The sequence below is a fragment of the Syngnathoides biaculeatus genome, chromosome 11 (genome assembly GCF_019802595.1).
Source record: "Syngnathoides biaculeatus isolate LvHL_M chromosome 11, ASM1980259v1, whole genome shotgun sequence".
Classification (NCBI taxonomy): Eukaryota; Metazoa; Chordata; class Actinopteri; order Syngnathiformes; family Syngnathidae; genus Syngnathoides; species Syngnathoides biaculeatus.
The window spans coordinates 954,701-971,403 of NC_084650.1; the positions used below are offsets into that span (position 1 = coordinate 954,701).

At 40.3% G+C, this 16,703-nt stretch overlaps 1 protein-coding gene across 8 annotated transcripts in view; it reads left to right on the plus strand.

Moving 5' to 3' along the window:
* The window catches only part of LOC133508389 (neuronal acetylcholine receptor subunit alpha-7-like), a 56,727-nt gene extending 42,766 nt beyond the window's left edge, over positions 1-13,961 (plus strand). For 3 of the 8 annotated variants that reach the window (XM_061834347.1, XM_061834352.1, XM_061834346.1), the window contains 6 exons: positions 427-674; positions 3,759-3,845; positions 4,267-4,461; positions 5,648-5,734; positions 8,856-8,965; positions 11,579-13,961. In XM_061834347.1, the coding sequence (XP_061690331.1) occupies positions 427-674; positions 3,759-3,845; positions 4,267-4,461; positions 5,648-5,734; positions 8,856-8,965; positions 11,579-12,175 (1,324 nt within the window). In that variant the 3' untranslated portion in view covers positions 12,176-13,961. The remainder of the gene's footprint in view (positions 1-426; positions 675-3,758; positions 3,846-4,266; positions 4,462-5,647; positions 5,735-8,855; positions 8,966-11,578) is intronic. The other 5 variants (XM_061834351.1, XM_061834350.1, XM_061834349.1 and 2 more) reach the window with 5 other exon arrangements.
* The last annotated feature ends 2,742 nt before the right edge of the window (positions 13,962-16,703 follow it).

Here is a 16,703-nt window from a genome sequence, read left to right on the forward strand (position 1 = left end):
TTTGTGCAGGCTTTGGGAGACCATGCAAACTCCACACATGCCAGGATTTGAACCCCACACCTCAGAACTATGAGGCAGACACTCGACAGCTGCGACACCATGCCACATTTTTTTAAATTTAATATTTTTTTGTCCTTTTTAAAAGTTGATTGCCTTAAACGTAGTGCTAATGAGTTATAATTTAAAGAGCATTTTTTTAGACCCAAGTTTTTTTATTTCTTGTGAATAGATTGGGTTACTATATTACCGTATGTTGGTTATTATAATGGTACTTGGGGAGCTACCTTTGTTTTAGATGGTATTTGGTGTAAGAGCTTTGAGAACCACTGGTTTACCTCTACCTAAGAAAAATAACAAACTTACTACTTATTTGGATTTATCCATGGGCCTTGCATGGTACCGAAAAAGTTGTTCCCCTCTTTCTAGTGCGGACGACCGCTTTGATGCTACCTTCCATACCAACGTTCTGGTGAATGCATCGGGTTACTGCCAGTACATCCCCCCTGGCATTTTGAAGAGCACCTGCTACATTGATGTACGTTGGTTCCCCTTCGATGTGCAGAAGTGTGATTTGAAGTTTGGCTCCTGGACGCACAATGGATGGCTACTGGACCTCCAGATGCTGGATGTGGACACTTCCACATACATACCCAATGGCGAGTGGGATCTTGTCGGTAAGTAGATTTGTATTTTTCGAAAGGAATAGAGAACAGGGCCAAGAGACAGTATATTACATTCAAACTAACACCGTCGCCCATTAGTCTAAATTGCATGCATGTGGGCTATGGAAGGAAACCAGAGCATTGGAATGGGTTTCAAGTGACCCTCAGTCCAGCACTTGAAATTTCCTGTTGTGAAGATACTGAGGTTGATGGGGTATGGCTATATTGACTTGCGAATTTCATTCCTTTTCAGTTTACACCAGTTTATATTGTGATATATAGTGCAGGGGTCACCAACCTTTTTGAGGCTGAGGGCTACTTTGTGAGCACAGATCACATGGAGGACTACATGACCCCTAGATACCAAACTTCCAAAATAACAAAACTCCTTATTCTTTACAAATGTATAAATACATATACATACATACTTATATTATTCATTATTTTTAAAATGTAATTAATGTAAGCAACTTGGATTCAAAATTTAAAGCACACATAATAATAATAATAACTATTTGTGACCTGTGCCATCTTAAGAACATGCCTTGTGGCCGTTTTAAGTGGTTCTTGTCGGCAACCATGTGGTTGGGTACTGCGTTGGTGACCCCTGTTATGGTCTATTAATTGAAAATCTCTATCGATAAACACAGAGAGAAGGACATGAAAACACGACACATAAAAACTCAACACATCTTTGCATATTTATTCAAATGAGTCTACCACTCAATTTCTTAACCCATTCATTGAATACTAAATACTAATATCATGCCAGTAATTTAGTAACCCAAATGACAATTGGGTGTATGAGATTATGTCCTCACTGCAGGGCATGATGTCCCATTGTTTTTTTTTTTTTTTTAATGCGACCTTTTATGTCATCGTTCACATTAAAAAATCAAATGTGACCTCAACGACAGACGGAATTGGTCCGTGACATCACATGTAGAAAGGTTTCTTCCCACATCCCAAAAGCATGCACGGAAGGTTAATTGAACACTCAATTGTCCGTAGGTGTGAATTTGAGTGTGAATGCTTGTTTGTTTATATCTGCCCTATGATTGGCTAGAAACCAATTCAGGGTGTACCCCACCTCTCCCTAGAAAATAGCTTGGACAGGCTTCAGCTCACTCGGAAGCATAGTGAGAATAAGTGGAAAGGGAAATGGATGAATGAATGCCACATGGGTCAAAACAATTGGAATTGACATGAAGTGTAAACATACCCATTGTCAGTTTTGGAACACATAGACAGGCATGTTGTATGAGAAAGCATACTGACATGTCACCAAATTAATAATACTACTACAATAACTTACAATATGCTTCACTTCATTCCTGATTTACGATTCATGCAATGACTACTAAATACAAAACCAAGCCTTGTTTGGCCAACAAAGGCTGGTTTGAAAAATTTAAAAAAAGAAATGGCCTCAGGAGCATGCCCCTGTATGGTGCTGTTCGTCGTTACATGGAGGAAGATTTTCCTAACCTCAATGGGGAGTGAGGAACCTCCCTGAGCAAGTTCTTAACATGGATGAAACAGGCCTTCTTTGGAAAAGGATCCCTTTGCATACTTTCCTCTTCCAGGACCGTCTTGACGATCATCATGTGTGGCAATGCTGCAGGTGAGTGAACTTAGTCTCTATGAGTTTCTCCTCCGCCACCAATTTCAGCCTATTCGCCTCTCTCAGAAGGCAACATTGATTATTGTGTCTGTGTGATTGAGACAGAACTGTAGAGCAGTGAGCCTGAGAAGGGATAAAAAAGCAGCGGAAGCATTTGTGAGTGTGTACACTGAAAGTTTAGCAACAGCGACCAGGGAGGAGTAGTTTTTAAGAGAGGACACATTCAATCTGAGTGCTTAAAGTATCTAATAAAGCCTTCTGAGCAGCAAACCGGTGCTTCATACCATTATGGTTCCCACCACCAAGGCGTCTCCCCTGCATCTCCCGACCACGATCAGGCGAGTGTTGCAGGAAAGATTGCCAAAAAATTTTAGAATTGAAGATCTAAGTAAATATGTGTATTGTTGTAATCTTAGTCTCAAATATGTAAATTATAAATAATCATTCTAGAACCCAAATACACAAAATTTCCTCCTACTTTGCTTTTTTCCCCTTTCGCAGGAAGTTCAGGTCCCTATGAACCATGAAAAATTATGTTAAAAAACAAAATTGCGTGACCCATCTCTTCATTCATCCTTTTTGCATCCATATGTCTGTTTATACAGACACATGGGATGATTCTTCTTTTCTTTTTTGCTTTTTCTGTTTGGGGTCGCCACGGCATGTCATCCTCCTATCTCCCACATCTTACTCTCTAACACCAGCTGCCCTCATGTCTTCCCTCACAACATCCATCAACCTTCTCTTTGGTCTGCCTCTCGCTCTTTTACCTGGCAGCACCATCCTCAGAACCCTTCTACCAATATACTCAATCTCCCGCCTCTGGACATGTCCAAACCATCAAAGTCTGCTCTCTCGAATCTTGTCTCCAAAACATCCAACTTTGGCTGTCCCTCTAATGAGCTCATTTCTAATCCTATCCAACCTGTTCACTCCTAGCGAGAACCTCAACATCTACATTTCTTCCACCTCCAACTCTGTTTACTATTGTCTCTTCAATCTGTACATCATGGCCGGCCTCACCCACAGGAAGGGGCTCAGAGCTGATCCCTGATGCAGTCACACCTCCACCTTAAATTCTTCTGTCACTCAGCACACCTCACCACTATTGTGCTGCCCTCATACTTGTCCTGTACTATTCTGACATATTTCTTCCACACATCAGACTTACACATGCAGTACCGCAGTTCCTCTCTTAGTATTCTGTCATAGGCCTTTTCTAGATCCACAAAGACACAATGTAACTCCTTCTGACCTTCTCTGCACTTTTCCACTAGTATCCTCAAGCCAAATAATGCATCTGTGGTACTCTTTCTAGGCATGAAACAATACTGTTCCTCGCATATACTTCTGTCCTGAGTCTAGCCTCCACTACTCTTTCCCATAACTTTATTGTGTGGCTCATCAACTTTATTCCTCTATTCCCTTGTTCTTAAAAATGGAAACTAACACACTTTTCCCCCATTCTTCAGGCATCTTCTCACCTGCTAGTATTTTATTGAATAAGTTGATCAAAAACTCCACAGCCACCTCTCCAAATTGCTTCCATACCTCCACCGGTATGTGACCAGGATCAACTGCCTCTCCAGTTTTCATCCTCTTTAGTGCCTTTGTCATTTCCCCCTTACTAATCCTTGCCACTTCCTTCTTCTACTCTTTCTTCTCTCTTATTTTCTTCATTCATCAATTTCTCAAAGTATTGTTTCCATCTATTTAGCACACTACTGGCACCAGTCAACACATTTCCATCTCTATCCTTAATCACCCTTACCTGCTGCACATCCTTCCCATCTCTATCCCTCTGTCTGGCCAACCTGTAGAGATCTTTTTCTTTTTCTTTCATGTCCAACCTGGTGTACATGTCATCATATGCCTCTGGTTTAGCCTTCACCACCTCTACCTTCGCATCGCATCTCAATATAACAGATGGGATGATTGTTGTCACATTTTTTTGTGATTACATCTCCCTGTCTCCCTCAGGTGTACCAGTAAAGCGCAATGAGCTGTACTATGACTGTTGCAAGGAGCCCTACCCTGACGTGACCTTCACAGTCACCATGCGCCGCAGAACGCTTTATTACGGCCTCAATTTGCTCATCCCCTGTGTGCTGATTTCTGGCTTGGCTCTGTTGGTCTTCCTCCTGCCAGCCGACTCAGGAGAAAAGATCTCTCTTGGTGAGAGGATGCACCGATGTGAACAACTAAGAATTTTAGATGTGACCACACTTTTGTAGATATAACCTTAACTTTTAAGGGAAAACTTTCTACAAGATTTAGGAGTGTATCTGTGGTAATTTTGTCTATATTTACAAGGAGAGAGGACAATGGTGTTGCACCGGTAATGGTGCTGGTTGTGGTTGAGTGGCGCCTTCCATAGAATGCTACTCGAGGTGGCTACTCATATCGGCCATTCCAGGACCCACCAGAGGTCAAAATGCACCTACGCCAACTGTTTCCACATACTTCAATGTATAAAAACAGGAACCAATATTGTCAAGTCAAATCCTTGATTTAATAATCATAATTATATTTGTATTATACAGATTGTATTTGGTATTGTGTTATAACAAAACTCTTCACTATTATTTTTGTATCAAAGATTAATAAATGTCAGTCAATTGCAGTGTATTGTTTCTAAAATGATTTTGATAAACTTTTCAAATTTAGTTCCAGAAACCTATTTTACATATTTGTAACATATAAAAAGAAGGAATGGGCTCAAACAAATTTAAGGTCAAGCATACAGTAATGAGGACAAAAAAGAAAAGTAAACAAAAGCTGGCACTTCAGCTGGAGCACAAAAAGCTCAAAAATGGACTCAAAGCTATATGAAACTTAATCAGTGTAGCACCTTTTAGAACAGTGAAATTACCTTTGAGTTTAAATAACTCTAATATCTTTACAATGTGGGTCTCATTTCTTCACCTTTTATTGGAGAGTGGGGGGGGGGACTCCATTTTTCCCAGCCACATTTTACCATGTAGCATGCAATACCGAGTGTTCATATGTGTATGCAAACATTCTCATGAATCATGTAGCGAGTCATGAATACATGCATGTAAAACCACTTGGAATAATTGAATTTCTGTGAGGAGTTCTATCAGCCCCTTGGCTTTTGATGAATAGCCACGTGTGGATGAGCAGTCACCAGTTAACATGAGTTTGACAGATTTCAGGAATGGTAAGATTCCTTGAGCTTTCCACTTGACAAATTAATGTGGTTCTGAGACACCAACTGATCAGATTCATAAGTAGTCACTGGAATTGATTTCACACACCAATGATCCCACTCACACTAATCATTTTTGTAATGCTCTCCCTTGTTGTTGTTGGTGGTGTTTTTTTTTTAATTCTTTTTAAGGAATCACTGTGCTGCTTTCGCTAACGGTCTTCATGCTTCTGGTGGCTGAGATCATGCCAGCCACCTCTGACTCGGTTCCCCTTATCGGTGGGTTCTATTTATGTTTGCCTCCATGTGTCATATTTCTACACAGAATCAGCCGTAGGAAGAGAGCGCGATACAGTACATCCAAAAGTGGAATTGTGTTTTTGGGCTATTTATGTGAATGCACACACTGCTGCCCATCATTGCAGTGTCTGTCACACTGATTCTGTGCATCAACACACCCACAATAACTATGTCATGGCATCAACTTTATTGTCCCTGAAAATGTTTTAACCAATATGATACATCTTATTCATTGCTTGCAACTGCTTGACCACTCGATATGATTACCTGGAGAAGAATGATTGTCAAAGGTAATTCAGCATGAGGGTATCCGTGCATCATTCCCGCAGCCCCCCAAATGGGTTCTTTTGGTACAATTAGGTGGCACAGATGAAAGCTCAGCACATTAATAATATTGTACAAGAAATTTTTAAATGGGGAGGGAGGAATGTGAAAGGGGCACGACAGTCATTAGCTCATCTGCCTCACAGTTCTGAGGTTGTGGGTTCAAACCTGGGCCTTGGGCTTCCTGAGTAGTATTTGCATGTTCTCCCTGTGCCTCCGTGGGTACTGGAGTTTTCTCCCATATTCGAAAAACAAACATTCAACATGTTTTTGTTAATACTGCATGTGCCCAAATTGACAGGTGACCAGTTTAGGGTGTACACTGCCTCTTACCAAAAGTCAACTAGTATTGGCTCTGACATACCTGGGACCCTGGTGAGGATAAGATGTACAGAGGATGGATGGATGGATGGATGGATGGATGGATGGATAGAGGGAGGGAGGGATTGATGGTGAAAAGAAGAGCAAAGAGACCATAACTTATTTATTGAGGTTTGTCTGGAAGAAACTACAACAGATTTAGAATAATAATAGCGACTGTATGGAGTAGTAGTTGTATTGGTTCCAAGTTTAATACACACAGCCCAGATATATTTAAAAAAGACTAGGAATTGAACTGAGCAAGTCCTCTCTTAGATGCCCACCCAACTGAGTCATTCAGGAGCAATCATTGGCCACAACATCAGGTTGACCTGCAGAATCAAACAAAATCCAATACCAGAAAGAGCATTATCTGTACATTTTGGGGGAAGTTACAGTGTACTGTTTTTCGACTGATGAAACGTTTCAGAGATTCCTAATAATTACAGATTAGTCTTCGACAGTGAATGTAACTGCATTCAACAAGAACAAACATGAGCATAATTTAGTTATAAGCTCCATTTGGACGTTTGGGTTAATTTCTAATTGGCACAGCCCCATGGTGATGGCAGCATCATGCTGTTGGGGTGTTGATCAGCTGCAGGGACAGGATGATTGGTTTCAATCGAAGGTAAGATCATTGCAGCCAAGTACAGAGATATCCTGGTTGAAAACTTCCTTGAAGTGCTCAGGACCTCAGACTAGGGCAAAGGTTCACCTTCAAACAAGCGACTGACCCTTACCACATAGCTAAAATAATGAAGGAATGGCTTCAGAATGACTTCGTGACTGTTCCAGAATGGCCTATTCAGAGCCCTGTCTTAAAACCAATTGGGAAAATCTGGATGGATTTGAAAATGACTGTCCACTTACATTCACCATTAGACCTTAGACCTGAAAGAACTGGAGTGTCTGTAAGGAAGAATGGCACAGGATCCCCAAATCGAGATGAGAAAAAATTGTTTCATCATTCCCAAAAAGACTTTATGGCTCTGTTAGCTCAAAAGGATCCTTCTACTACAGTAAGTACTGCGTAAAGGCTCTGAAGACTTATAGCTGTGTCATACAGCGGTATCTCTGCTTACGAAATTAATCCGTTCCGGAAGTCGTTTTGAAACATGAAACTTTCGTAGGTAGAAAAGCATTTTAAATGTAAATAAGTTTGGGTCTGCCACATCTTCTCCCATCATCATGGCCAACTCACCACTAAGTGGGGATCAGTTGAGAGATCTGCCCCGCTCTTCACCCAAGTAACCAAGAGATGTCATCTTAGGTCTAATGAGAGAACCACAAAGTTGATCATCAAAGTGCAACCTAGGGGTGTCCTGGTGCCAAGTACATGTCTGGACACCTTTATGCTCGGGTTCTATTCTGATGGAGGGGGGGGGGTTCTTCCAAATCATGCCCTTCCAGGTCTCACTGTCATTGCCCATGTGAGCATTGAAGTCCCCCATTAGAACGACCCTTATGGCCCCACCCACAGTTGGTGAGCCCATGGGATGAGGGTCCCTTGTTTCCCTTTCAAGCTGTGTCTGGCCGAGCCCCATGAGTTCAGGCCGGGGCCACCAGAGGCCTGACTTCGAGCCCCACCTCCAGGGCTGGCTCCAGAGCAGAGCCCAGTGATTCACGTTCGGGTAATGGAAACTCAGATCCATCTTTTGTATTCGTCATAGGGGTTTATGGAGCTGTGCTTTGTGTGATCCCTCACCTAGGGCCTTTTTACTGTGGGTGACCCTATCAGGGGTGTGAAATCCCAGACAATTTAGCTCCTGACATCATTGAGACCCCTCTAGTACAATAAGGTGACGGCTCAATGAGGTGTAATAATTACAAAAATGGAAACTCCAATGGGGTATGAATACTTTTAGTCCCCACTGTATATACTTAAATGGCTACCCAACCAAAAAGGTACAGTATTTATGTATTTTAAATGACTGGAGGCCAAGCTCAACTGTCCTCTTAATTAAACTGACTCATTCGGACTGAATGTGGCTGTTAATTTTCAATAATATGACCTGAAATAGACTATTCATCTTTTATCATTAAATTATTATTAGTATTTTTATAATTCACATTCTTGTGAGAAGGGACCACTAACCCTCCATCAGTTACTTACTACAAGTTCCTAATCTTTTGACCGAAGCACAGTGCAGGGTTTTCAATTAACCTAACACACTGTACATGTTTAGGGTCTATTACGGAAGGTAAACCCACAAAATCACAGGAAGGAAAAAAATAAATACAAAAATACGCCACACTGAAAAATCACAGCCCAGATTCAAACTCTGAACCTCAGAAATGTCAGTCAATTATTCTAACCACAAGCTCACTGTGCTGCCACTTAATGTAAATGATTAAATAAAAGTACCCAAATAAAGCACTTGGAGGCTAATCATTGTTGTTGGGTGCCTTCCAGCCCAGTACTTTGCCAGCACAATGATGATAGTAGGAATGTCCGTGGTGGTGACTGTCATCGTCCTACAGTTTCACCATCATGACCCTCAGGGAGGCAAGATGCCCAAGTGGGTAAGTGATGGAAGTCTTTTTTTTTTTTTTAAATCAAGAGAAATGTTATCTTAGAAGAATGATGCAAAAGCCTTTTAAAATGCCAACCAAATTCCAATGAAGTTGGGATGTTGTGTAAAACATTAAGAACAGAATACAATGATTTGCAATTCATATTCAAACTGAATACACACCGGGAAAAAAGCTATTTAATGTTTAAACTGAACAGGTAAGATATCGTTAATCCATGATTCCTAAAAAACTAGTTTCTGTTACCCATTGAATTTGCCTTTCTACAAACCCAAATGCAACGAAGTTTGTACATTGCGTTAAAGTGCCACTAAAACCTGAAATTTGGTATGTTTTTAACCAAAAATAATCATCCAAAATGGACCCATACGTTTTTTCACAGCAAGTCAGAATGTTGCCGTATTTCTTTTTTTTCATCTCTCACCGGGGAAAGACTCTCGAGGATTTTGTGTTTTGGAAGAACCAGGAATGGATGTTTTTGCAGTAGCGGGGTTGTGTTTATATTGGTTTATACCTATTGTACCAGTGAAAAATTTGCTGTTTTTTTAATCGTGTTAGCCAAAATCCCGACTCGTTGTATTGCAGGATTTTGCTTGAACACTCCTGGATGGATACACTCTTCACACGTTTCCAAAACATCCGGTTCATTGTGAAAAATTGATTGCACGCGTGAGCTTTATGGGTTCTAAGTGACAGGTAGTTGTGTATAGAGCTATTGAAAAAAATAATAGTTGGGGGGTACTAATTTTTCTGATGGTAATATGGGCGTGGTCACTTCACTCGATTCTGAGATGTTAACCCTGTTCTTCAAAAAAGAGCTTCAGTCTCACAAGGGGTGTCAGAAAAATCTGAAAATCTCTCTTGTTCATCTCTCATAGTAGGTGGCACAGCGTCTTCTCAATGGCAATTGTCCCAGTGTGATATCTGCAAATGACGTTACAGGCAATATGGCTGCCACTGTGATGTCGAATGAGACTTCTGCAACTTCGCGCATGAATGACACACTCTCCGCTATTTTTTTTTTCATATAGACATTGAAGTGAATAATATATGTAGTTTTCATAACAATATCTATTTTAAAATGTATATTTGGGTGTCAGTGGTACTTGAAACAAAAACAGAATACAGTGATTTGCAAATCATACTCAACGTATATTTAATTGAATACACTACAAAACCAAAATATTTAATCTTTAAATTGATAACATGTTTTATTTTTTAGCAAATAATCATTAACTTTAAATTTCTTCACTGCAACTTGTTGGAAAAAAGCTCCGACAGGTGGCAAAAATGACTGAGAAAGTTGAGGAATGGTCATTAAACACCTGTTTAGAACATCCCACAGGTGATCAGGCTAATCGAGAACAGGAACAAGAACATGCGGCTGCCGTGTTTGGGTATTCTGTTTTTTTGTTTAACACAATGTACTAACTTCATTGGACTCAGGTTTGTAGGAATTCAATGGGTAACAGAAACCGTTTTTTTAAGAATCACCGATAAACAATATCCTACCCAGAAGTGACAATCAAACATAAGGAAAATTGGCATCTTGGTACAGTATTACATAAAGTAAAATTTACACTAAACATACATATAGCGCCTTGTAGAAATCTGGGGATCAACATGCAAAGCTTATATACAACCTTTACAGAAAGTGCTTAAAAAACATTAGCAACAGTTCCCACAGAACTTCTAGTAAGCTTCTAATTACTGAAATTGCATGATTTAATAGATCTGAACAAACAAACAATTTATCTGGCAAATAATATTAACCAATAAATATTCACTTTAAAAAAATAGCAACATTTGAAAGATACAGAAGTCTTTAAAATATCAAGATTCAGAAACAAACAATATTTATATTCAAAAAGAAACAATAGAAACAATATTTATATTGAAAAAAAATCAAACTCAATGGAGAGATTTACAAAGGTAATTAAATTAAGAAAACAAAATCAATAAGACAGCGGCGGCACGGTGGGCCAGCTGAACAGCTTTGGCCTCACAGTTCTGAGGTCCTGGGTTCAATCCTGGACCCACCTGTGTAGAGTTTGCATGTTCTCCCCGTGCCTGTGTAGATTTTCTCCGGGTACTCACGTTTCCTCCCACATTCCAAAAACATGCGACATTAATTGGACACTCTAAATTGTCTCTACGTGTGATTGTGAGTGTGGCTGTGCTTCTTGATGGGCCCTGTGATTGGCTGGCAACCAGGTCAGGTTGTACCTCGCCTCCTGCCTGTTGACAGCTGGGATAGGTTCCAACACTCCCCGCGACACTTGTGAGGATAACCGGCGAAAGAAAATGGATGGATGGATGGATGGATTACAGTTTTGTAATGCAAATATATGTCTGCTTTGTTTCTTTAATGTAACAGGAGAAGAAAAGCTTAAGTGGGCTGTCAAGTTCAAATTTTTGTAGGTAATCAGTCAGATGTAGCTCACTGAAAATTAAATTGTTACTTTTTCAACACGTTTACCACTCTTATTATTTAAACAACCTATGGGTGATGGAGTGCTGTTGTCTACACAAAATGAATGGGATGGGAAAAAAAAATCTCCATAGAAAATGTAAACAATTTATGAATTCCCATCGTGTTTTCAGGTCCGGGTGGTCCTGTTGAACTGGTGTGCTTGGTTTCTACGTATGAAGCAACCTGGCGATGAGCGCAGGCGTCCTGGCTACAAGCACCGCCATACTAACCAGCACCACTCCAGTACCAATTCTATTGAGATGGGCGCCATTCCAAGTCTTGCAATTCCATTTTCCCAAACATCCTGCCCACCATGCACCTCCGGCACCTCCAATGGTTCCATGAGCCTCTATTTTGGCAGTTACCAACCAGTGGAGAGTCCACACTGCCCGCCTTCCAGCGACTCTGGCATAGCTCTAGGTGGCCGCACTCACTGCTCCCCCGGAGATGAGCCTGAGCCCCCTAATGTTTTGGGAATGGGTGTAGGTGTGGGAGTCAGGATGCCGCCACCAGAGATTCAGCGCATCTTGGAGGAGTTGACCTACATTGCACAGCGCTTCCGGGACCAGGATGAAGCTGAGGCCATTAGCAGTGAGTGGAAGTTTGCGGCAGCAGTGGTGGACCGTCTGTGCCTGGTGGCCTTCTCGCTCTTTTCAATCATTTGCACCTTCACCATCCTGATGTCTGCCCCCAACTTCATAGAGGCTGTCTCCAAGGACTTCACATAGCTAGACGGAGAAGAAGAAGAAAAAAAATCCCTTCTAGTTCTAATTGGGCTGCAGCTAACAATAATGGTTATTGTTTTTTTTCCATGTAAATATAATTACTTTGTCTCATCTATAGCTAACTTCTATGTGCAACACAAAAAGATCATAAATCATAGTTCACTGTTTACATACAGTGGATTTAATAAAATAAGTCTACAGACACACACACACAGGTTTTCAAACGCAAGGTTTTTGTGATATAGAAATCTGTGACCAAGATAAATACTTTCAAAACCTTTTACACTGTTTTACACTGTGAGGTATTACCACTGTCATTTAATTAAAAAAAAAATGTTCAGGGTTTGGGGGACTCAACATTCTTCTTCTTTCTTTCGGCTTGTCCCTTTCAGGGTCGCCACAGCGTGTCATCTCAGATGAACGCACATATATATTTGGCACAATTTTTACACCGGATGCCCTTCCTGACGCAACCCTTCTCAGGGAGTGGAGGCCCCAGTGGGATACGAACCCACAACCCCTGGTTTACCAAACCAGTGCTCTAACCACTGAGCTACAGGGCCTCAACATTAAACCAGTGAAATCAGTGATTATGCAGATCTTCACACCCCCTTGCTTTTATGTTAATATGGAGATGTTCACACTGAAAAGAATAGCTAATGTTACGAGTAATCAGATTTCACAATTGAGTCTTTACTTCAGTGGTTCCCAAAGTCAACCTGGGCCCAGACCCCCAGTGAGTCATTCAAAAAGCTCCCGGACCCCCAACCTCAACTTTCGCCAATAATGTAGTGCTGGACACAGCTATGTCATTCTGGTACAAAGAAATATTCAATTTTAGTGGCTCACATGCTCTTGCTTTTTATTTTTGCACAATAAATCAAAACGCAGTTCAACACTGGAAAGGGCAATTGTCACATCATGATTAGCTTCCAGACGATTTCGTTTTTTTCGTCTTCACGTCACGGACCCCCTGGAATGACGGTTTTCAGCCCCTGGGGGTCCGTGGACCCCACTTTGGGAATGACTGCTTTACTTGGAATGATCACATTTGTACTGTATAAAAAAATCTCTCATGAGCATTTGGTTTATTGTGTAAAAATACTTTCTGCTGACTGGGTGGAATGGATCAATAACAAGATGTCATTCAAATGTATTTAAGTGTGGTTGATTTTTGTTTTTTAACACCTCTTAAATGTTTGGTTGAAAACAACTGTCAATGGTAAACTACTATTAAAATAGTTAAAAGATGCTTTTAATAAAATGTTCATTGATGATGAAGGCTTATGACAATTGTTCTCATGGGAATTTATTAAGATTTGTAAGAAATGGAACACACTTTAATTAATACAAAACTAATTACAGGAAAGATTTATGGGGTGTTTAATAAAGCCATCGGCAAACCACACAATCCTAGCAACTATAAAATTTGTGTGTTGTTTTGTACTGTAGACGTGCACAGAATACACATGGGCAGTTTTAATGCTCATTTTACTGGAAATTAGTCAAGCTCAAACAACTTATCAAACTTATCTTTTTCTATGCTATTCCAAATAAATTCTCATGACAATACCTTCTGACATCAAGGACAATCACAAAAGGTTTAGAGAATATGAGCAAACTTCAAAATCATCACCTCACATGAATGTAGAACTTTTATTGGTGACCCCTGTTTAGTGAAAAGTCAACTAACTAATGTACAGTACAAAACAATTGTCTTCACTTTTCATCCTTGTTGTATTGATGGTCATTTTCTTCATTGTCCTTTCAGGTGTGAATTTTAACCCTCCACCACAATAAAAGTGTATGTATTCCCAATTTAAGTGTCTTTATTTAGATCATTGGGGTGATAATCAATAAAAGTATAACAGAGTAGATAGCCATTGGTTTTTCATTTTGAATCCACCTAGCTTTATTTCAGTAAGTGACCAGACAGAAAGGTCTTAATTTTTGCTGTGTCTCCAAATACTAATAACCCTATCCTGCAAGAATGAAAAATGTAATTACAATTTTAAATCTTCTTAGATCCCAAAATAATCAAACAAGCACTATGTTTCAATATGTAAATATGACAAACTACATTAGCTTCAGTGAGCCTGGCCATTTTAGAGATGCCAAGAAATAGAACCTCAACAAATCTAACGTGTCATATTAAATAATTAAAAGTGATCCGCTAATTCAATTCCACCCTATTTTCTTCTTTGAAGGTGGTGTTAATCTTGTGCGAGATTAGTTGAGACCAAAATGGGAATGGGAGAGGAAGCAAAACAAACCACAAAGAATATGAAAATGTGAAGTGGGCTTTTTTATTATTTATTAATTTGTTTTTACAATGAAAAGAGATTATTGAGGGCTACTACAAACCCAATTCTAATGAAGTTGGGAACTTGTGTTAAACATAAATAAAAACAGAATACAAAGATTTGCAAATCATGTTCAAGCTTTAATTGACTATACTGAAAAGCTAAGATACTGGAATTAAAAGAAACACTGAACCCTCATCTACTAACTTTTATTGTGTGCTCCCATTCCTATTAGTTTTAACTAAGTCTTCCTTTAATGTTCAAACTGATAAACTTTATTGTTTTTTGCAAATGATCATTAACTTGGAATTTTATGGCTGCAACATGTTACAAAAAAGCTGCGACTGGTGGCAAAAAAAGATAGAAAAAGTTGAGGAATGCTCATCAAACACCTGTTTGTAACATCCTACAGGTGAACAAGCGAATTGGGAACAGGTGTGTGCTACGATTGGGAATAAAAGGAGCTTCCCTGAATTGCTCAGTCATTCACAAGCAAAGATGGGGTAAGATACAAGCCTTTATGAACAAGTGTGTGAGAAAATAGTTGAACATGATGGTATGGGGCTCTTTTAGTGCCAATGGCATGGGTAATTTACACATCTGTGATGGTACCATTAATGCTGAAAGCCACATACAGGTTTTGGAGAAATATATGATGCCATCCAGGCAATGTCTTTTTCATGAACACCCCTGCTTATTTCAGCAAGACAATACCAAGCCACTTTCTGTATGTGTTGTAACAGCATGGTTTCGTAGTAAAAGAGTGCGAGTACTAGACTGGCCTGACTGCAGTCTGGACCTGTCTTCTATTGAAAATTTGTGGTGCATTATCCTTCCATCCATTTTCTGGGCCACTTATCCACATGAATGCCGCAGGAGTGCTGGAGCCAACCCCAGCTGTCATCAGGCAGGAGACAGGATACACCCTAAACTGGTTGCCAGCCAATTCCAGGGTACATAGAGACAGACAACAGTCACACTCACAATAACACTTAGGGGCAATTTAGAGTCTTCAATTAATGCATGTTTTTTGAATGTAGGAGGTAACCGGAATCCCTGGAGAAAACCCACAAAGGCACAGGGAGAACAAGCAAACTCCACACAGGCAAGGCCAAGATTTTAACCCCGCCTCTCAGAACTGTGAGGCCAACGCTCTACTGTTGCACCACCATGGCACATTATGGCATAAAAGCATAAAATACTACAACGAAGACCCTGGACAGTTGAACAGCTGAAGCTGTACATCAACCAAGAATGGGAACGAATTCCAAATAGAAAGCTTCAACAATTAGTGTCCTCATTTCCCAAACGTTTATTAAATGGTGTTGAAAGAAAAGGTGATGTAACACAGTGGTAAACATGACCCTGCCCCAGCTTTTTGGGAATGTGTTGCAGCCATAAAATTATAAGTAAATGATTATTTGCTAAAAAAGAATAGCTTCTCAGTTTGAACATTAAAGGAAGACTTTGTTGAAACTAATAGGAATGGGAGCACACAATAAAAGTTAGTAGATGAGGGTTCAGTGTTTCTTTTAATTCCAGAGTTATCCACAGATTTATCCAAGAAACATCTCTTAAATTGGGAAAGTATTATCGAAATTCCTCTCTCGCTCAGACATTCCAATGAGCCTGGCTGGAAAACTGACAGCCAACCACCGTTTGCCACGCTTGCAATGCTTCCTGTTCCGACCCCCCATTGCTCGTTTCACCGAACAGAGAACGTTCACTATCTGGCATTTTGTGGCCGATTTTTGTGAAAAACAATTACAAACAAAAATACCATGATGTAAAATGTTCAAGCCTGTGCACTTGAGCCAGAATACACACAGCCAGCACTTGACTGTTGGAGACGGGGCATGGCACATACGACGAACAATAACAGTCCCATTATATGGACCGTGGAGATTTGATGCTTTTCTGAGGCGTTCATTTCGATGTAGAGATTATACAGCAAGTGTGACCAGACTTTTTTACCCCCCAAATTGTACTTTTCAAGCAGTCAGCCTCTCGCGTACGACTGGCGGCGGGGGGTTGCAAGCGCGGATCACCATAAATAGTAACCAGGAAGTGTTCTGTGCTCAAAGCCAACAAAGCGAGTATAAAAGCGAGTTGATGCTCCGTGCTATTACTACTCCTGCCATTGAGCAAACAAAACTTAAATGACAATGTACAACATTCAAGCGTTTGAGCCATAATGCACACAGGCGGAAGTCGATGTGTTGGGAGGA